The sequence below is a fragment of the Saccoglossus kowalevskii genome, chromosome 1 (assembly GCF_978046115.1).
Source record: "Saccoglossus kowalevskii chromosome 1, keSacKowa6.1, whole genome shotgun sequence".
Taxonomy (NCBI): Eukaryota; Metazoa; Hemichordata; class Enteropneusta; family Harrimaniidae; genus Saccoglossus; species Saccoglossus kowalevskii.
Window position 1 is genome coordinate 23624548 of NC_140641.1, and position 24519 is coordinate 23649066.

Here is a 24519-nt window from a genome sequence, read left to right on the forward strand (position 1 = left end):
TCTCTTCTGAGTAATCGATCTCGGCGTCATTGACATGCAGTCAATCATAATTTTGTTATAATTGCTTAATGTGTTTCTCTAAATACAGATTCTCTGAAACATACAATATTTTCTAGTAATCCGTGCAGTTATATTTCCTCGTACATTTACAGAAGTATGCCGCGTGTAGTTAAATCATTTCCTTGAAAATAAATCTTCTTTTGTTTCAGTTCGTTCAGTAGCAGGACCTCAATCGGCATATATTGTTGGGTGCCAGCTTCGAAACACTATTGACAGGTCGCGTGTCACTGCAGAACAAATTATATTAACATTCATTATATACTTTTTTTAATCGCTCCATATTATCGTGAATGAGAAGTGAACCATGTAACTTGCGAAGATCTATGTCAAACCATGACATTCATGGAATATGCTCTGTTTCAGGAACACACTTGACTTTCATAAACCAATGTGTTGTGTGATGTGTTTTGACAGACTGGAGTCACTGTCGTCCATTAAAATTGCAACATTAATATGTTCTGATAAAAGCTTGCGAACGAGGTTACCAGTTTACTTTTTTCTTGTAGTGGTAAAGTGACCTTCGTGTCAAGTCAATTCGTCACTTTCGGGCAGTGACGTCATATAATAGATTAACATCTCAACTCTTAATCGTAAGTTTTTGCTATGGTCGAGAGAGGGCGGGGAGGGCTTCAATAAATTTTCCTGCTAAGACTCGGAATCGCTCAGTGTTTTCTCATTTATTTTTCAAACTTTAAGCTTTGCTTTCGTTTTTGTCGTATGAAAAAAAAAAACTGTTCATATAGACAGTGTTTCAAAGCCCAACAAAATTAATCCCGCAACTATTTATTAATGTATTCGCTGCTCTATTCTATTGCGCTCACTCCCTACGGTCACACGTCCTGTCGAATGGGCTGCTGTCACTCATTCTCGGATTTTATAATACAGAACTAGAAGTATGACCTACACAAATATTAATTGAAAGATCAGTGAGAATTCTAAATAGACACCTCATATTGTAGCATGATTGACACCTATATCCCATAAGATGCAGTACCCTCGGTCCCATTACTGTCACATTGTACACACGAAGGATTAACATTGTGTGGATTCGCAACTTCTTGATTCTCAGTGAACGTGGGTACAGGCGAAGTGGCACAGTGACCGCCAGGGTCTTGCCATTTCGCTTCGTGCGTCTTTACAAAGTGTTTTAAAAGATTTTCGCCCGTCAATCATCGTTTGCCTAGGGAATACATTGGCGGTTTTCAATACGCTTTCTTGCTGCTCGATTGCCTGATCTTCGATGTATTTATCGTTCTCAAGTGATTGGACATAGGAAAGAGGCAGTGCGCTGACAGAAGGAGACAGCGACGAAACTTCATAAGTTTGTTTTTAATCAACTCAAATATTCACCGTGCTATGTAGTGCGTGATTCATTCGCTCAAGTAGTACGTGCTTGTCAGTATGTGTATCTTGAAATGAACGGTGTGGAAAGATTCGTTTATACGCTGACAATATGTTTTCGTGGTAGCAATCTGTATACATTACATTGCATTACGGAACACTAATTCAGATTGTTTGGATCACGTGATATTTTGTCTAATTCCTTTATTCCTATTACCGCGTTCACTGTACTATACGGCCACTTATCAGCACAAATCAGACGTTCGCTCATTAGACTAACGGAGGAGGAAAGTCTAGGAAGACAATCTAAATCCCCCAGGTCGGCTTCCGGCTTCAGTTTTTTGGCAATTTATCCGTTCTTTTTTTAAAATTAATGGATGAGACGAGCAGCGACAATAACGGCGACACAAGAACCATCTGCAGTGTAATGATTATTCAAATTCAAACTAAAAGTCAAGTATTAATAATTCCTTATTCCTTTCAATTATCCGATTGTATCAAGTTGTGTGTATGTATACACAGACGAGATATACGCACAAGCGAATTGCGTACAAAACGCGGGGTATAATACCACCAATCGTCGTTGGTTGGGCCCTATTCCCTAGCGTCTCAAACGTTATCTTATTGGATGCACGTATGCCAAGCATACATGTAGGTGGAACGCAATCCGTGTACCATCAGCTCAATAAATAAATACGAACATGTACTCTCCATTCATGAACACGAGAAATAACTAAGATTAACAAGGTTTCAGAATGACATTAGCAAATGAAAGCACAATGCCAGTCAAGGGTGCTGTCCCGCGGACAGGTATTATAGAACAGAGATTTACAAAATTAAACATTGATTGACGAAAAGCCTTTTGCTTGTAAGCATGCTTGACAGTACTGTGATGTGGTCCGCTCAGATACATGCGCATCCGAGTCGGTGAGTGGAGTATGCGCGTTGCTGTCACCAACGAGGCGGTAATTAAAACCCAACTGCGTCGATGTTTTGGGGACTTCTTTCACCCCATTTGTAAGTGACCTGCAATTGCCATTGTGTACTACTTAGTTTACATTTATCGTTCCCCCGCAGTATTACAATGTTTCATAAATGAATCCCCTTTGGCAATGTGAAATAACTCAGCCATAACCGCATAGCTGCGTCTTCCACGTGGTGACTGTGTATCCTTACTGTTAACAGAACATGTACTGGGACAATCGGGACACAATCACACGATTATGGTGCCAGTCAAATTTTCGCAAGACTTTATAATCTCAAAAACAGTTTATGAACTATGCATTGGAAAAGGATTTGTTGTGTATTACTACGGATAAAATTATTACTTGACTTATACCGAGCCCATCAGTTATAGTGTAGAAGCACTGGTGTTGAGGGACTGTGATAGAAGTTAGTAATAGCAATATCATGCATATCGTTAAACTTTCGATGTCAAACATACGCCGGGATAACATTATTACTGAAAAAAAGGTTCTTTTCTGTAGAAAGTTGCTGCAGCTTTTATTAAAATCAGTATGATGTAGGTTGTCGGCACGGTTTGCACGGTCTTTGACGTGCCTTGACGTGAAGCTAGATTTGGTCTATTGCGCGAGATTCGGTTTCAACCACGCTCGCAGTACTTTTGTCTGCTTTGGTTTAACATGATTCACTTGCCTTGTATTCGGTCTTATTCTTCAAATCATATTTTTTTGACAACAAAATAAATATTTTTAGACACCCAGAGATCAGAACGGGCTCTCTATTGAACACTGCATAGAAACCGATATTTCAAAAGTATTTTTAATATTTCAATAAAAAAGATCGTTATAATTATAGAGAATTTATTTCAGTCGCAGAATTAATGAAACGATTATGAAACATTTGACATTGTTGAAATTCTTACCTTGCGATAATATTAAGTAATAAACGACACTGCGTGCACTGCCTTTATTGCGTAGTCCATTCACGTATGATACATACAGAATTGCTTTTTCTGAATATCAAGTGACATTTATAATATCTAAGAACATGTACATTTTGGTAGTATTAGTTGGCGTTAGAAGCATTATCATCAATCATTTTGGCACTTACATATTAATCTATTACCGTGACTTTATTGCGGATTATCAAACAAACGTGCAATATTGATAACCCCATCAAATAATGAATATAAACAGTACCACTTGAAGTTCCTGTCAAAAGACGACATTCCTTTTTACACTGTTTATACCTTCTTAGGATATTTCAATGTTGGCTACAATGAAAACAAATCACTTCGCTGACGTCATAAAAATATACGTGAGATCATATAGATATGGCACATGTCATACACAGTTGTGATGTCTGTCGCGATAAATGTTGTGTCACGATATTTACGTTAAACATTTAATGTGCGTGGTGGTACCATTTTTCAGACCGAGTGAATGAACATTTAGTTTGAAATCACCGATCATAAAAAAACAGTCGGCGACCGCAATGGCGTATGATTTCATATTATTCGAAAGCACATGCTCACGTAAAAAAAAGGGTTATCGCCCTATACGACTTATTTGCAGAGCTGGTTAATTAATATTCGTGGCGTCTTGGCCTGTTTTATCCATTCACCTCCGGTTTGTGGGTAATACAGTCTATGACGCCACTCGTGATAGTCAGCTCAACAAAGAAACGATATCGAGTGATATAGAGTGATATATTTTCCTTGACAGCGTTTGTTGGTTGCATTGAGGGGAAGTCATCAATGAATGGAATGTATGGAAGCATTATTCTCTTCCACCATGTCATTGTACGGATGATTTCTCAGGGGCAAACTATTACTATTCCAGAGGATTTGAGCTGACATGACAGAGATAATGTCAGTTGTAATATGAGGCCACGACTGACATGGCGACTTTATTGACGAGTTTGATTAAAAGGATGCAGGGTCATGATGTTAAATTATCGACTGATTTGTGCGTCGTTCAAGTTCGGTAAATAAGGGAGATTTATACCATGCCATATTTCCGAATCGTGTCTGTTCGTGACCGTAGCTCAATGCCTCGCTGCTGGGTTAGGGTATTAGATAGGTAGATTGTATAACAATAACTGTTTCAGCAAAGCGGGCGAAGGTTATCTTTCTTCGGTGTAATATTGAATTTCTCCATTTTCAAAGTCGCATGATCGCAGATCAATTGAACGGGTATCATGTTTTGCTTTGATGGGATTTTGTTCCAATCTACAATACGGGTGTCTTGGGAAATGGGATGACCTCACCCGATCATTCATTATATTTAAGGAAACACATTTATATCGGGTACATTCGACATTCTGTCCTATTGTACTCGTTGATATATTTTTTTATATCATCACCTTGCTGTAGCAACTCAGCCACAATAAAGATATACTGGTATTACTATACTACAATTGTATGAGTTGCGTTCCAAATGTACACACATGAATATCATGACGCAAACAACTAGGAAACGAATTTTAGCCCAGTAATACAAGAATTATGAAATGGTGAAAAACGCGGCGTATGGCCCTTTAACATGCTCCCTTGCTTGGCGGCTATACTTAGTCTGTGTTTTTTTTCACTGAAGGCAAACAGAGCTGAAAGTATGGCATAGTTTATGGTCCAGGTGTTCGTGAGTAGTATGTAATGAATTACTCCATAAATAACCAATACTCCAGAGTGGATCTTAATATATGCATTAATAGCTCGTCTCAATGGGCCCGACACAGCGGTGAGAGCAGTGGATGTGCATCCAGGCATAAAAACTAAAAGTCAACATAGAGGCGACTCGGCCTAAAAAAACAGCCGTAAGAGTGTGTGTTTTTCCGTTGTACTCCTCCCGTTTGCGGCGCACGTGACGTGACGATAGTGAATGTAACCATGGTTACTGAATGTAACTGATGACATTCGAGAGAATGGAGTAGCTTATCAGACTTTTATTCTGAGTTGCTACTTATTCTTAGACCAGCAATTTCAGTGACGTAACAAGTACTGACATGATAGTAGATCAATCGTGATAATTGACATTGAACGAGGTCAAGAAATTGGCGTATATGATCAAGTTTATGTCAAGGTTGCCCAATAATGTTCAAAATTTACTCTACGTTCATGTAAAAAATTATGGGATATGTTATTTATTATGTTATGATATGTTACGTGACGCGTGACATTGAATGACATTACGTGACATTGAATGACATTACGTGACATGGCAGGAGTTAAGTCCAGTAATGGTATGATATGATATGATATGATATGATATGATATGATATGATATGATATGATATGATATGATATGATATGATATGATATACGATATGATATGATAAGATATGATGTGATATGATATTTTGTTTTTATTAAAGTAAGCAGTTACACTTAATCCGTATATTGACATTCGCCTCGGTGCTACAAAGACACATTAGAAAATGAGAAGTGAATTTCTCTAGAGACATATAGGTTTACGTTAAAGCCATGACGACATTCTCTATTAGGGGATCTATAGCTTGCTGACAGGTAGGATGAGAATTGATAATGTTGATTGTAACTGGATGTGGCAAATCAGCCGTTGATTGGGGTCCCAGGAGAAAATAGAATGGGATTTCATCCACTAATAACAAAAGATAACAAGCGATAAACCAGTGAATAAATCGGAGAATAAAAGATGGTCTATGGATAAGCACTGGTATTAGAAAACAATCTGGGGTTGTTTGATAATCTAGCATTACTGCGTACAGAGAACACTTTGCTTCGATCAGTTACAATTTTCACCTTTTACTAAATTGTTAGTGTTAACAATCTGTTTAGAGAAATGCCAGTACTTTTGTAATAAACTCTGCGTTACGAAAAGATAAGTGTGCGAAATTGTTGGTGAGTAATAGTCGTTCTGATGAGAAATGTGTTGCTGTTGCGTCACTTGGTGTTATGTAATGAAATAGTTAAAAAAAAATAAGCATCGCATTGCCAAACATGTAAACCCATTTTGTATCTTGTTTCAATTGTGTAACATCTTTGATCGCAAATAAGCAGACTGTCATTTAGTATTTAATCTCCATGCTTTTATATCATATATCAAACTGAATAGTAGTATAAAAACTGACAATACAGAGTAAATTAAAAAAAGAACTATAACTCGATTCAGTTACTCGAGTTACCAACTGCTTAAGTAGAGAGTACATTGACCCCATAGAAATCGTGACCACAATGTAACTGTTGACGTGTGTAATTACACCGCATTTATCAGTGTGGCAAGTTTGGTTAGCGATGAACATGGTTTAGTACTTGACGGGAAGATTGCAATGATCTCTTTCACGTGACACCACAAGAAAGAAAGATTCATAAACTATGGTCTGTGGAAAAAAAATAGTTGTACTTTTCTACAACCTATCCCTATCACTGATTCTTTGTATTTACATGAATTCCAGGCGTCCTAGGCGTATCACGTGATTATTGCAAAGACTCTGCTTGATTCGTCGAATAAATTGGAATAAACGCGAGACTTCTCTTGGTTGTTACCGAGAAGTTTGTTTCCAACCAACGATACTAGAAAGTGGTTCGCGTTCAAATCACATCGTTGATAAGCAAGACAAACCAATCTGCATAATGATGTACATTTCCCCGTTATTACTACTATGTATAAATTGCACACAATACGCATGAAAAACCATATCAATATATTATTAAAAATGAAATCAATTCCTTTAAAATTATGAATTGGGTATACATGCCAAACCAGCCGTTTATATTTTTACTGCATATAAATTAGTTCTATTACACTTTATGTTAGCATTAGCATAATAATAGTTTTAAAAAATGAATATTAATCATGTGAGATTACTTCCACTCTGTCATCGCTCCCTTCGATGACAAACAGATCACCATGAGATAAATGCACAACATCAAACGGATTTCGACAGCGCAGCTGCTGACAATAATCGACAACCGCGTGAAAAGCAACGCTAGACTGTCGTTTCCGATCGGTTTTATTAAAAAGTTGAATGGTTGGCGCCTGCATAACATCAGCGCAAGAACTTTCTACTTCGAAATAATCATGTTCAATGATTTTCTCACTGACGGGATAATATCCGATGGGCGGATGACCTTCGACTTTAACGAAGTGAGGGAATTCTTTCCACCCTAGGGGATAAAGTATTGCGAGTTGTGTTGCGGGTTTGAGTCAACAATAAGTATGGGTGCCGACGTTTAGCGAGATTGTTCAACATTAACAGGTCAGACGTCACGGCTATTTTGAGGACCGCTGTATTATTATATACAGTATGTTCAGTGGCAATATCAAACAATAGATGGCAGTAAGTTTATGAGGCTATTAGTCGACTTTAATGAAAGAAAGTGTACTACAGGAAGTGATACTCCAATATGAGTCATTTTGCCAATAAATGTTAGTTTTCCTTATTCCACAGGCTAACCTGCTGGGCATATGGGTCAATTTACGTTCATAAAGTAAGACGATGAGTGTTTAGTGTTTCTCAAAATGTCGTCATATTTTACGCCATAGCTGCGTTACTTGTATCAGGCAGAGCTATTTTCTAACCATAAACTTCGTACTCATCCCTGAATCCCCAGGGACGTAGCCATGGTTACCACCGACAGGTATATGTCTTATCGCGAGAGAGTCGACTGATTAACTTTTAATGAACTTGTTCTGCTATCAAACCATACCCTCCGCTTCTCGTTAATTTTTCATAACAATAACTTCAGTGACTGGGTTGCCTACACGATTTCCTTTCTCATGGGCCGTCAATTTGATGGTCATTCCGTTTCCAGTGCTTATTGTCTCATTTCAGTTTCCGGTGTTACTTTTTCACTTAAAAGTACTTGCCAAGAGGCAAATAACTGAATGCAATTATCAGACTCGTATAGGTAAAATAACATTTTTGATTTCCCTTTAATTTACCGTTAAGTACATCATTGTGGAAAAGTCTATCCGGACATTGCTACGTCATCATTTTCTATGCCGACATATTTCTCTGTTTATTATTATTAATCAACTGTATCTTTGACTACCGAATCATCTAAATATGAGATATAATGAGTTTTGATTTTCCGACAGCCGCACTGAACATGCCGCGTATGTGCTACGCACGTCTCGCTCGACTTTAAAGGGCGGTGGTCGTAGCTCAGCACGTGTTCGAATTTCATGTAAACAAACAATGTATTTTACACGCGTTGTGTATGTCGCTATGAGTCCCACGTCGAACAGGACGCGATGCGACGACCGCCGCCCTTTAATTGTATTTCACAATCGATGTTTACGTCACTTTTGTCCGAAACACGAAACGCTGTGACGACTATGACACTTTTAACTTCGCACCTGTGGTTAATTTAAATTTTGGTAATGATTTGACCTAATTTTATGTGACATCATTGCGTGTGTTGTAATGGTTCTATTCGTCAGTAGGTTTTACAACCATCTAAGTCTATAAATGTGTTTAGCTAATTAGCTATTCACAGCGACAAGTATACGTTTTGATTACCAACTTCCTAGAGAGTCCACGAGGATTAGGTGGCTAGACTCTGCAAGCATATATTTACCCTTAACGCACTTCGGTGTCGATAATATAATTCCCCATCCTTTTTTGTAACTAAAAATACAGAAATGTTGGAGTTTTAAATACAGAGATATGTGCGAGCGTCTTGTTTTATGTTGAAGTGAGTTGCACGTTATCAACTAGTATCATGTTTGACGAATTTAATCACATACGAATACGAATAGATAGGCTGTTATCACTTCTCGCAGTGAACCCAGCACGTTCGTTTCCCGGAATGCATGTCTGCTCTTACATTAACACGTTTACCTTGTTCTTATCACTGTGAAACGAAAATGAGAGATAAACATTCATCGTGTCTTGGAGCGAGAAGCTCTCCGATATAACATCACGCGATTCCCCTCAAATCACATTAAAGTTTGATTTCCGTGTAATATATACAACAAATTCATACAAACTAGAAATTAAGTTAATTTCTCGTTGGTTTTATTAATAAAAGCGATTTTTAATTGGTGCGAACATAATTATAACTGCAGGAGATGAGTCGTCTCAGAGGTTAATACTGTGCCAAAGATTATGAAATTCGTTTTCTTGACAACATATTTCCGGCTCTGTTGACCGCTGGGCACATACTTTTGATTAAAATGACACTTTCAATTATTTTAAATTTCTACTTCGTTCGCCTTGTCTTCTGTCTTTGTCTATTCCGTCACGTCGGCGATATTCACTTGTCCTCCATTTTGAGTACATATATAATACGTCTGGTTATCAGTTTTACGTGCGTGCGTGCGTCTGTCTCTCTGTCTGTGCATGTGTGAGTGCGTGAGAAAAACAAATTATAATGATGCAACTTTATCGAACAAGGTTGATGTCAACAATAAACTCAACACACGGTAGCTACATTTGTTGAAACTGTAGGAGTCGCGCTTGTTTATGTTTCAAACCTCGTCCGCGTCGCGTGCGCAGTGATTGGTTGGCTAGATCGGTCGTTCGGATCCGAAGAAAAATAATGGCGTTGTTCGTTGTTGTCCGAAGAAGTTCGGCCCTGAATTGGAGTTGTATGTAAAATTCATGGTTATGTTTTTTTTCTAAATCTTTAACGAGTTAAGTATTTTATCTTTGCGTAACTTGTGTATCATATAAATCACATTACTGACGACATTTTAGTCTTCTAGGGCCGACCATTCGATAAATGCGGGGAGGTCAGCCGGACTCATAACATTTGTTTTCTTGCATTGGTTGATTTTTTTATAGTGGCAATCACATTTTTTAAAAACTTGTGTATGTATATCTCTCACGGCACATTTGTATATCAACATTTCATCATGACAAAAATGTTATTTTAGGGTGTAACTCTAAAAAGAGATGTGAATAATGTTACTATATCAATGCGCAATGGTGGCATATAAAATCTGCACATGCGATATTAAAGTCCATTGAATAATAACACATGTAATCATCAAAAGAATACTTTTATTATATTAAGTAATACATCAACATCATGAATACGTTGTTGTAATTGGAATAATAGTATGCATATATTAACAGCGCTGAAAAAATAAATATTAGACCTGTGATATTTGACATTTGAGAAACGGGTTAAGCAATTTTAAAAAAAACTGCTAATTAGGAAAACAAAACCAAATTACGGATATTATAGTATTTAAGTAGTACTAAGTAAATATGGAAAGTCACAGTTCAGAAAACTCAAAGACATTATTTGATCAACTTCGTTCACATTGGTATACCAATACTTTCGAAAAACAAAACAGATTGGTTCTGATTATTATTGAAAATGACGATATTTGGCAAAAATACTTAATCGACCAAATAAATAGGAGAAGTGTCAACTTGTGAAAAAAGCAGAAATCGACAATTTTGAAGCAATTCTCATAGGCATCCATATATATATATATATATATATATATATATATATATATATATATATATATATATATATATATATGCATATACAGATAACACTGGCCATATTTAACATATATAACATATACAGATAACACTGGCCATATTTAACATATGTAACATATACAGATAACACTGGCCATATTTAACATATATAACATATACAGATAACACTGGCCATATTTAACATATATAACATATACAGATAACACTGGCCATATTTAACATATAACATATACAGATAACACTGGCCATATTTAACATATATAACATATACAGATAACACTGGCCATATTTAACATATATAATATATTCAGATAACACTGGCCATATTTAACATATATAAAATATACAGATAACACTGGCCATATTTAACATATATAACATATACAGATAACACTGGCCATATTTAACATATATAACATATACAGATAACACTGGCCATATTTATTACAAGCATGAATGTTTTTCCTATATGACATGTATAGTATGCAAAACACTAATTCTCTGGTTTTCAAAGAACGCAAGAACAAATAAATTCAATATTATATATATATATTATATGATGAATGGTCTGGTCACTTACGACGCATCATAGTCTTGCAAATTTTAAACGTATTTGCCATAAAAGTATCGCCATACGGAATTGCCAAATATCAAGGAAGGGACATGCATTCAGAAATTTGGGACAGGACAAACTTTGGATACATAAATACCTGTAGGCACAGTCACCGTGATAGGAGGACCCCTTTTATCTATCGAATTTACCTAACCCGCTGAGGTACGTTTTGTTGTAGTGCGCATGTTATGTGACTCGTGACCTTCTTTCGTAGCATGGCGACAAAATGGGCTTATCACATCATGTGATTGAATCACACATCCTACATTATTTAAGGCAGTGTGACTTTGCTTCCCATTTAGAAAATGTGTGTTACAATAATTATTCGCGAGATTTTTGACAAACGCAAATGATATTTCAAATTCCTGAAATAAAAACAGATTGAAAAAATAATAATTTTTTTTCATTCTAAAGTATTGTTTCAGTAACGACCAAAATGATACTTTATTTTTCTCATGTTTAAGTATTTGAAGCCATTGTACATAGGGGCGGTGGGGACAGTGGCAACTATTGAGTACTCCAAACGTCCCGTTAATAACCATTAGTTGGTCATTTCACAATACTCCCATTCCATTTCTTAAATTACATTCTCTGTTCATAGAGCACTTTCTTTTCACATCGATGCATTGTATATAAGCTTTTTATATGATTTCACACAACATTTTACATCAATATCCCAATGCCAACTGGGGAATTCATTAAAAAGACTTAGCTTTCAGTGTAAGCTTTTCCGATCGGAGATTAAATCTTACAAAATATTTCTAAATGAGGTGATAGTATCCAATCTTTCGCAGTGTATTAAGACTGATTACTCGCTACAAAGGTTTACTCGTAGACATCAAATCTCCCAGGAAGATCAGAGGATTATTTTCAATTTAAATCCTGTGTAGTATGTATGTTCAAAAATGTTTTTGGCGTGAATTTGCGGTCTGGCACATAAGGTCGCAAGAAAGCGGCTTTATTCAATGCTCGCCGAGGGTGGATTCAAGACTACCAGTATTTATGGAATTAGAAATTTACGGCTCGTCGACGCCGTTCATTTGATGACGAAAATATGACGCCCGTCGATGTCGAACACACATATTCAGTAGACAGGCTACAGTCGGGTAAATCTGCTATATAATGCATACGTAAAAGAGAGGAGGTGTTGTGAAACCAGCTTTAGAAAATGCGGTTTGACAAAATCGAGTGCGAAAACGTCAGCAGTGCGATTACGACTTGAGCTGGGGTCAGTAAATGGGCAATATACTACGTTGCAGTTTGTTTCTCAAATCCAGAGGCAAAGTCAGCGATGTATTCACGTGAATGACGTGCAGTGACTCATTCGGCAATTTTCAGAACAAGCAGTCTTGCATGCCGCATTTTGGCCAAAGGTTAACTGAATACAATATGAAATTATTAGTTTCGCAGATTTCTGAGCTAAATAGTCATGAATTAAACATATTGACATATGAGGAGACTCTCCATCAAATCACAGAACAGTATTCCCTGTTTTCACTTTGTCTTCCCCTCCTACATGTTATAAAAAGTTTATAAATATTTATAACTGAGTTTTATTCAAATAAAAACAGGAGCCATGATTGGCTATAGAATGACCATTGGTACTGCTCGTTATTCCGCAAAGCCCGTTAACACCTATTGACGAATGGAGACAATAAATATACATCCAGACAAATACGCTCACAGATGAGTGAATTTGATTGTCTTCATCCAATTAACAGCAAAGCATGTTTTCGAGAAGGCATTTAGAAGCTAGGTCCACATACACTCATAAAGAATGGTGACATACAATGATAAACGACCGTAAAGCTGATTGGACGATATTGCGACATAATCGAAATATTCATCCGCAACACGTGGGACGTACAATTGCTCTGATTGGTCAAAAGGTTTTCAATGGTCCGTTTGCATTTTTAACAATGTGAGTTTACAGATATAAATCCGCAGTTTTGGCCAAAGTGTGTAACCCACACTTTCTCGTGGAGCACTCAGTGCATTGAAAAATGCGTAGTTGACGATGCATATTTTTTGCTTGTCACTAAAGTTTATCAAATGACTGAGTAACAAGTCTGATTAGAAACATTAGTTAATCGAAAAACAACCTTAGAGAACAATTGGCAATTTTCTTTAAATTCTATAAATGGTATGATGTCATTGTGAGTTTGAGTAAAATAATAATTGCTTCACCGAAGAGTTACGTGTTTATATATTGTCCACTGGGGTAGTAGTAATATTCGTGATATACACTACTAGACCCATATATTACACTAATATTAATTAATATTCCATGCTTTAACATCGTTTTACCGGCCCGGGTGTTGATGCGTTCGCACACTTTAGCGCTAATTACGCCACCATTCATTGGTATCTGATGCATCTCTATTGACATGACATGACAGGGATGTTACAGTTGGTATGTGCCGCGTGTGTCGGGGAAATTGTTATTTACGGACGGTGAGACTATGCATACTAGTGCGTGCGGGAAAAGAACGGAATAAAGGAGATGTGGTCGACAGGTTCCAGGATAATTTATTATTTGTTTGGAATTAGTTATTCATTTTTATATCAAGTCCTATGGGAAAACGTGTTGCATAGAAATGGAAATTTATCGTGTTTATACAACTCGTAAGAAATAGTAATATTGACATCATTTCCAAAGGTCAGTTGATGAGTTATATATATATATATTATCATAAATAAATGCTTACTCCCCACACCATTGGAAACATTTCGAAAGTCAAATACACAACCGTATCGTGTTTTAAAACACCCAAACGTAAGCACCAACGAATCGAAATAGCTTTCAAAAATCGATAGTTTTACTGGTGGTATAGGTACTATTGTTTGCACAAGAAAATGTCATCAATCTGTTGTATATTCCTTACTCTTATTCTTATTCTGAGGTAAGTTTACCGCTACTGGTTGGGGCATCTTTTGCTATCACGTGATGCCCAAAGAACCAATAAGGGAGCGGCTTATTAAACGTAACATATCTATGCATACAGGCTATATTTTGAGTTTCCTGATTGGGTTAAGGATTAGGTCACGTTGGGGTCGAGCAGCCAATCAAGGAATTATATGATAATAACACATTGATCTTCTTATCAGATGCCGTTTCTCATTAGAGCTTCTAGGCTCCCCTCGGGTGTTACAACATTCCGCACTGAACAGTAAGGCTAGAGTGAAGACAACAACATATTATAATTCAAGACGAATTCATCTGCTAATTTATTATAAATAAGACTTAAGAATTCTGGTCATTCTATCGAAGCAATTAATCGTCATTCTTTACAAGGCAGTAAAAATGGATAATAAAGAGTAAATTTTACCTATTTTCACTTTTATTAGTGCCATTTTAACAGTTGAACGCGATCTATCACACACACGCTTAGTAAGTATTATAGTCTTCATTAAAATAGGGAAAGAAATCACAAAATGGACTATTTTGAAATAGTATAGTCACTTTACGATCTTAGAATTTGATACACCCATTTCGCTTTTTATGTGTTTCTAATCGATGTGTCATCGCTGTCATGGGAGTCATTTGAAATGCTGCATTTTGTCATTAGTACCGAGAAGGGAAAGTTACTTTTTTTTTCTCTAAACCGGTTGTTTATGGGTCGCTATAAAATGGGACATGTCGAAGTCGATTATATCGGGCGCATTGCGTGGGAAGTATGTCATTATATTATGGAATTTGTTCTAAAGTCGAAACATGTGATCTGACACGTGATCATGAACTTTGCGATGACCAGGAAAATAATTTAGTATATCCTTCGCCAATTAACACTGGTCACGTGACACCGTACATACGGTAGTTACTCATAAAATGAGGGACATATCAGACAAGTCTTGTCTGTCGCACGCCTGGTAGGTCTGTCTGGGGTTTAAGAAAGATTTGTGACGTCGTGTGGATCATCTTTCTCGTCTAGGCGACTGGTTTTACGAAGATGATAATCTATTATGCTACCCGTGAGTTGTAAACGCTAGCAGCAGTGTCCATGGTTACCATAAAAAAACTCTCTAGAACTAATATAAATGATATGATAATTCGTGACTACAAGTACATCTAAGACAAGGTGATCAGTCCTTAATGGACATGATCAATACTCATCATTCCTATTTTTTGAAGAAGAACAAATTATAAGAACATAAGAACATGATCAGTAATCTCGTGACAAGCACGGCGCCTGGTGTTCTATGAGTTTGGAGCTAATCCAATGTATTTAAGACTCTGCATGAGACGCATCTAAATATTGTAATTTTGAACAATATAACATCATATTATCGGTGCTGATGTAAGTTTCAGTGATAGGATGTCCTCATACTAAGTTTTGATATTGGTGGCGCTGTACATATCGCACTTGTGTTAAATATTATTAGTACATTGTTGTCCAATTCAAAATGTCGCGTAAATAGTGTACTGAATTGAATATTTCATATAAAATGCACTAATGTTTCGCCGGAAAACAGAAACATTCGACATCATCGAGATCTGAGATTGATTTGAGTTGGGCGAATGTATTTCGTCGCTTCGGTGATAATTACAATGGCAGAATTATTATAATAATCATCATATTTCCATTACATTAAATAATGATTAAAAAAAAAAAAACTTTTTTTAAGCACGCATAATTGCACTTTCATCCCATTGCGGAATTGAATTTTCTAGTAATTAAATGATTCAGTGATCGAATTAGTTAATTATTTTGTAATTAAAGGCCGGCATCACAAGCGTCATAACTCGTTCGGGCATAATAAGAGTGATATGTACCTTGGATAGAGTACGACCAATACATTGTTCTTGTAAAAGTGAATGTTAATGGCTTGTGTCTATCACGAGCATCAGTTGGTCTGCGGATTTTACCTGTGCATCGCAAAACAAATTGAAATACCTGAACGGGTTTAATGTTGTAATTGCGTCTACATTTGAATGCATGTCAACGCTCTCACATTCAAGCCTTTGTAGTACCCACCGCAGCGCATCTCGATTTGGTTGAACAGCGTTATTGCAAATAACGGGTTATTGGAATTTTAAAATCTCAGTGATTGGTCAAACAAGTGCACGTGATCATAGCAATGGGCGTCACTTAGATGGAGAAGAGTGACATAATGGGGTACAATTCGTGGCGTGTTCATAAAGACACCGTCCTAAAAATGACTATAATTGTAGAAGTTATTATAAGTCTCGAGTTTCATACTGTGGTATTGCGACATGCTATTTCGTCAAACCGTGAAAAGAAGAGCCGACTTGTATAAAAGGCTTCCCTGTGCCTTCTCACGAAGTCCTTGAAGTCAGGGTGTCACAAAGGCCCACTTATACTTTACATGGGCAAGATGTTACGCAGTTTCTCCTAATAATATGTTACCATTCTATTTGGTTACGCTACGAGTCAGACAATATTGGTTGTATCTGTTCGATGTATGTCATACCGAGTGAGCTACTGGTAACAAACGCACTATGCGCGTTACATGTGCATGGAATACGCCATGTAGACGGAATACAAATAAACAAACACCAATTCTCTCGAACTACTAGTATGTGAGCCGGTATACACTATATGTACTGCTCATATTTAACTCCCGCCTTCGGTTTGATATGATCACTGTAACGGCGTACTGGGATTAACAACATGTGTGATGATGATGCAACGCATAACATAACACATGACAAGCTATCATTGGCTTATGATATGTACGTAAAGAGTGGAAAAACAAATAAGCATGTTAACTGAAATGTACACTTAACTTTTAGAATTTGCTGAAACTTGTTTTAAACGAAAAATGCACCGATGCAGTAACAGAGTGGTTTCAGTGCGTATTCTTTTGGCTACTAGGATGAAATGAACTGAACTACGGCGGTGAATATATTGGAATTTTCGTATTGTTTCTTCACGTCGAGCTTCGTTCGAACTCTAGAAAAACACATACACATAACACACCAGGGAAACTGCGGGCAACATGAGCCGTAACTTGTAGACAGTCTAAGCTATGAATAAAGTAATTGTATGTTGAATTAGTGACACTATATAGGAGTGGGTTGTGTTTTTTCTTCTTCTTTAAACTGTCTGCCCTTTCCTAAAAGCAAATTAATTATATCATAGATCGATGAACGAAATTGCTTTACACCTCTCACGACGAGTTGGACGCTATGATTTTAATCACCCGGAAAATTGTTCATGTACTTTTTTCTTCTTTGTTTTGTAAAATAAAAATTGCTTAATTTCCAATTCATTTTATATTTTAGAAGTATATAGATGTATTTGGCAGATTCAGTAATTTGTCACCTTTTCTGTGCAGTTCGTGACTATTGTATTACGGTTAGATCCCTTAGAGTAATCGGACATTAATCGGGATCTTACACACTGGCGCCCAATTCATTTGCCCTCGTTTTCTAACGTTATTGATCACTCCGGTATGATTTGTTAAATTGGCGGCTAACGGTGTCACTTATCGTCGCACGAATCAAAAAACCAATACCCTAACTCGATCCAATTTCAATCAATCCCACGTCATTTTATCACTCGACGCTAGGAAATAACACCTCTTTGGCGTGTCCACGCTGACTTTTATAGTTATAGGATTCATCTGGATTTCCTACCATGCGCGGTGATAATCCCACAATGATGTGACAAATGCCCTCTATAGGCAGCGTAATTTGGAATGGACCTATGTGACCTTACGCCAGTGGCAATGCAATATATATTATCAAATCCATGCTTATTTATTGCTAGCCATTTCATCTGAGTAATCGCGTTAACATATTAGTAAAGTCACTCTACGCCCGCAGAACTAATAGCTATAATTTGTTAGCAATAATCCTAAGATGTTGTGACGTGAACAACCAATGCATTGTGGGAAACAAATTAAAATAATATAATCCCTGGAACCAGACCGTTATTCGTTGCCATAGATAATTTTAATAATCTTTTTTTGTAATTTTTACAGGATTATGAAGAAGTCGGAAGATGAGAAATGTCTAGTTAATCATGACTCCCTCAACGGTAGTATCGCACACTATGACGACGCTGATGAGGTGGAAAAAGAGAAAAAAAAGTTCCGGCTACCACAGTGTGGTACAAGCAAACGTTATATTTTATCTATTCTCAGCTCTATTGGTTTTTGTATATCATTTGGTATTCGATGCAACCTCGGTGTAGCAATTGTAGATATGGTTAACAATAATACAGATCACATCCATGGAAAGACCCATTTACATGTAAGTGTATTGACTTCATAGCGCGCATGTTTACATTTTTTGAAAGTAAACCACGTTTTTCATGAAACAGCTACTGCGCATGTACTACCGAGGTGAACTCCATTACATATAGTGTGACAAGATACTGCCCCCCCCGCAACCCATGGCATTGTGACCCGGATTTTATTTCGTATGGAGACTCTTTTAGTTCCATCTTTCGTGGATAGTCCAAACGAAACATATAAAACCCACGAAGTAGCCAAATAGTTAAAGCGCGGTGGTCGTCGCGCAGCGCGTGTTCGAATTTTATGTAAATAAACAATGTATTTTACACGCGTTGTATACGTCGCTATGAGTCCCATATCGAACAGGACGCGGCACGACGACTGCCGCCCTTTAAATAGCCCCGATAATATAAAGGGAAGAACAACTGCGATACGTGTTGTTACAATCGAATAGAATCGAGCAGTTAAAATGAAATGAAAGAAAGGTGAACTCAAAATAATATCCCAACCACACTGGATTTAGTGTTTACTCCATGTAATTTTCATGTAATTCCTTAGTTCAACATTGGAAGAAGTCTGGCACACACAAAAAGATTTGTTGACCAAACTCATTTATTCCAATAAATGGGTTACCAATTCCAATTTCCTACGAGAATGTACTCAACACTGAATTTAGGCTCTTCTTGAGCTTTGTTTCCATTCAACCTGGTGTTATTTTAATTTTCATCATTTCTAAAAGCTATGATTGTATATACTAGTAATGCGAGCATGTCGTCTCTGACGGACTATGACACATTTCAAGCACAGTCACTAGTAGGTATCGATACAGTTAAAATAAACTATACTTTGACAGCGTCGATGATACAAATCATCGTATATTCCGTCTGTTACAGATACGTGAATTTGATTGGAGTCCTAATATAGTGGGGTTGATGCACGGTTCTTTCTTCTGGGGTTATATCGTCACTCAAATACCCGGCGGTTATTTAGCATCCAGATTTCCAGCTAATCGGTAATTTTCATTCGTTGTTAAATTTATTTATTTTTAGTTTATGATTTATTATTGTTTAAGGACGAAAAAATCGAATTCAATCCAGTCGACGAAATAACGAATGCTCATGTTTTTTGAATTAATAGTGCGTACCAGTAATTCCCAATGCATGCGTACATCATTGGGTGGTTTATATTATTTTGCTGGTCTGACATTACGATCACTCGTACTCCAGTGTATATTATCCTTTGTTAGTTTCAATCAAAAGTTCGTTTCATCATGATTCATGGCTGTCATCATAAAAACACACAATAATTTATGTGAATCTATGATTAATTAATAACATTCTTTTGTGCTATAGGATATTTGGTATAGCAATCTGCACAACATCCTTTTTAAATTTATTAATACCCACGGCGTGTAGAGTGCACTGGGGTTTTGTTATTGCTGTGCGTATAGTGCAGGGTCTGGTCGAGGTAAGTACCTGACAATGTACATCATCTGGTGTGCAAATAAATGTTAAATATCAGTCTTCACGAATAACAAGTTTTACAAAAAGAAGATTACAGACTGACATCTGTATCATATGGACATTATTTATTGTTTGTTATTTATTTCTTCTGACAGGGCGTTACCTACCCAGCCGCCCACGGCATGTGGAGCAAATGGGCACCGCCGTTAGAGAGAAGTCGATTGGTTACCTTGTCGTTCTCCGGCTCGTACGCCGGCGCTGTGATTGGCATGCCGGTATCTGGTTTGTTGACCGATTACTTAGGGTGGCCTTCACCGTTCTATCTTTACGGTGAGTACATGTATATTGCGATGTATAGTGCTTACAAATTAGAATCATATAGCTGTACTGTTATGGTGTTGAAGCACCATAATCGTCGTTGAGGGCGCCATAATCGTCGTAGCACGTTCTAATTTCCAGCAAACAAATTAATGTATTTCAGAGTTAAATGGGTTCAGCGCTTTCTAAATCCAAAAATTAATCATCCCTGGAAACTTTTTTTATCACACTATCTGCTTCCCCTTGGTGGTTCCTTAATTTTTAGATGTAATTATAAAATTGAGCTATTACCTGTTACTCTACCCCCTTTCTATCACAGTCTATTGTGCAGTTGGTGGAAATTACATTGCCAGCAACCAGTTCAAACAGTTGCTAACAATATAATTTGGAATAACGCCAACATTCTCATTGATAACAAGAGTGTGTGTTATCTAGATTTCATTTTAAAGGGCATTGTCTATATCTCGGACCTTTATATTTCAAATGGAAAAATAAAAAAATGGACACAACTACAAGAAATTGGGCATAATTTCCGCTATACCACCAGAATGGAGAGGCTGTACTCCCTTTTTTGTTAGACCAGAATTGCCTATTGGTTTGTACATTAACAACATATTTTGTCCATTGAATATGGTAACATGTAAAGTAATACGGAATGCTCTTTCATCTCTTTATTTTATTCCACCAAAATGTAAAACTTATTTTCAGCTGTTGTTTCAATTAAATGAAATTAAGTGGGAAATTATTTTCAAGTTACCATTTAGAGTTACCATTGAAACAAAACTCCAAGAATTCCAGTGGAAACTAAATCATAATGTTTTATTTACGAATACTATGCTTCACCGTATGAGACCTCCTCTCGTCACCTCTAGCCTTTGTTCTTTTTGTCATAATAGCGATGAAACTCTAACACATTTATTCGTTACATGCAACTATGTTACTGTCCTTTAGACATCAATATGTAATAGATGGGGTGAATTTTTAAATACCCCAGACACTTTCACAGATATTCAAATTTTGCTGGGCGATGATCAGTTCTCAAGTTTATTGAACCATATCATTATTATAACTAAACAAATTATTTATTCCTGTAAATTAAATGGCACTTCACCTTCATTTCGTCTGGTAGAAAAAAAAAGTAATGGAAACAAAAGAAATGGAATATTGTATATGTAGTAAAAATAGCACTATCGAATTGTTTCAGGTGAAGTGGGGTAATTTTACCTAATGTTGGTTTGTGCATCTTTCAATTTTCAATCCACAATTTTTTTCAATACAATTGGAGTTACATGGTAATCTGTCTTCATTATTTGTTGGTTTTGTTTTGTTTTCTTTTTTGTTTTGTTTATTACTGTATTTACTGTATTTATTAAAGTCCTGAATTTTTTTTGTTATGTATAATAAAAAATATTTGTCAAAAAAAAAAATAATGTATTTTACATCCGTTGTTTACGTCACATGGAACCCAGACCGTAAAAACCCGCATGAAATATATATGTAAACACTGTGGACAGTTCGTTGTGACACGGGAATTGTTCTCATTCGGAAAAAACGACGTTTTGGTTGTATGGGGCTGGAATGTATCTTTCTTAGATTTATTGTATGTCCATCATTTGCAGGTGTCGTCGGAGTACTCTGGTCGATATCATGGTTTTTCATTATTCACGAGACGCCGGCTACTCACCCTACTATAACGGAAGCAGAACGAATCCATATAGAGGAGAGCATAGGAGAATCCGCATTTTTATATAAGGTAGGTACATTACAAACAACTTCCACCGCTGTCGCGTGCTTCTACATTTGATGCATTACCCCCCTCAACGGCATACAATTGAACTTCATGCCAAGCTGGCAACTTGGTGAGAGGTTTGCCGTTTAAGATAGAATATTATCTTAGGATACAAAAAAGGTAGACATATTGCTGTGACACTTGCTACACTAGACATGTTACATGGATTCTTTGAGAAAACATAATACTGTTTTGAGAAAATGTGGATCTAAGGTCAAACACCGGGGTCAAACATCGCAGTAACAGACATTGTTTGTTATAGCGTAAATACAGTACTTTAGTAATGTAAAGTATTTTTACTTATTAATCTTATATACAAAAAATCGGTGAAAATAAACTTCATACATCACAACCAACATTCCTTTTCCAGCGAAAATAATTTCCAGCTAAAATAAAGTATTTTACAGTAATATACGTCTGTGTTTAACTTATAAACATGAAGAATCGGTTAATGTAATTGATTAATAAGAAAATACACACCTCGTGTGTACCATAGACAGCCATTATAGCTCCTTTATGATCTTGAGTTTAAAATGATTTAAACAATTTCATGAGGAGAAAAATTGACATTTTCCACTAAATGAAGGTGTGAATGACATGTGGTGATAAATGTATTAATTTATTAATAATTGTTACATTGTATGTGTTGATGATCGGTGTTGTAATCAGTGTTATGACGTAATCGCGCAGTAAGATGACGTCATCGTATTGTTCTATCGTAAGAAAATACAATGATCGAGTGTGCGTTGTCATAGATTTCAAATTAGAAAACAAATAAGTATATGGTTATATATTGTTTTTCTTATAGGGTCAAAAGACTCCTTGGAAAAGTTTTTTTACGTCACTTCCCGTGTATGCTATCATTGTGGCTAATATTTGCCGAAGTTGGACGTTCTATTTACTTCTTACGAGTTCACCGTCTTATTTTGAAGAAGTGTACGGCTATGATTTATCTGCAGTAAGTAAAATGTCTCAACAGGACCCAATCAATCAAACTAAGTGTGTAATGACCCGTGGGACGGTTTTGAATGAAGAAATTCAAATGCACTTATGCGTGCAAAATCAATATAGCAGAATGTATGGAAAAAACCGACATCCCGAAATTTGTTCAAATATTGACGATTAATGTGTGTTAAAATTGTGTAGCAATACAAAGCATGTCTGTTCGTCGTGGTGATGATGATAATGATCTGTTTGTCGACGAGACAATGTAATGCCATCTGTCGCGAAATTCTGGATATACGAGGGCGCTGTTTTAGCGCAACACGTTTCAAAACTACCTGGAAAGATTGCACGACATGTTTACACAATGTCCGCCAGGATGTCTTTAATAACTCTACTGTATCATTATCATTATTAAGTACTAATAATTAATAAATAATAAGGTTAATGGTGTTTAGAGGTAAAGTAGTGCACCCTCAATTAATAAAGATTAATTGTGATTAATTAATCAGTACCCCAAATAACCCTAGTAAGGAACGTTATCATATAGATCAAGATTGTTATCATAAAAATCATGTTTTCTACGTTAAATTATGTAAATTAATTATTTTTACTAATTATTATTCTTGCAATTTTCAAATATGGATGATGGAATATTTTTATATTATATATATATATTTAGGTTGGTGTAATATCTGCGTTACCACATCTAATTATGACCATCATTGTGCCTCTTGGAGGGCAGCTGGCCGATTACCTCAGAGGAAGGCAAATATTGACAACGACAATAGTCAGAAAAATTTTCAATTGTGGAGGTATGTGTAAATATTAAAACGTCTGGGCGTAGATGGCGCTATAATTGTTATTGTCTCATTCCTGTCACACGCGTTTTGGAGGTCACTGTCAACTTTTCGTGTTTAACAACTATATGCTTATATATATATATATATATTACTTGGTATTATAATTTGTTGTTATTTCCATCACTGTACCTCCACCGCAATGTTTGATTGCGCATGCTGTGTGTTGTCGCTGTCACGGCCGCGATGTGCGTTGGGGCCACGCGCCTAGTATCTAAATTTCCGTGAATACGACGTTTGTTTCATAACTATAATCTGCACGTGTATTTATTTTGCTAGGATTTGGAATGGAAGCCGTATTTTTAATAATTGTTGGTTATTCTACTGGTAAAGAAATGGCTATAATTTGTTTAATTATTGCTGTTGGATTTAGCGGATTTGCAATATCAGGTGAGCAATGGTTTCTCATCTGGATTTATACATACATGTATATGTATGTATTGCGTTCACCCTGTATTTAGGCTTGGCTTGTTAAAATGGTTGCTGGTGAAACCTGGACCAAGCTTTTACGTTTTACTCTTATTT

General features: G+C 36.5%; 1 protein-coding gene across 1 annotated transcript in view; it reads left to right on the plus strand.

Annotated features, from left to right (window-relative positions):
• LOC100377394 (vesicular glutamate transporter 3-like) overlaps positions 1-24519 on the plus strand; it is a 79956-nt gene that overhangs the window by 50692 nt on the left and 4745 nt on the right. The window contains exons 2-9 of the mRNA XM_002739644.3: positions 18368-18638; positions 19516-19634; positions 19975-20089; positions 20241-20415; positions 22023-22156; positions 23001-23150; positions 23817-23949; positions 24274-24384. Coding sequence (XP_002739690.1) covers positions 18368-18638; positions 19516-19634; positions 19975-20089; positions 20241-20415; positions 22023-22156; positions 23001-23150; positions 23817-23949; positions 24274-24384 — 1208 coding nt within the window. The remainder of the gene's footprint in view (positions 1-18367; positions 18639-19515; positions 19635-19974; positions 20090-20240; positions 20416-22022; positions 22157-23000; positions 23151-23816; positions 23950-24273; positions 24385-24519) is intronic.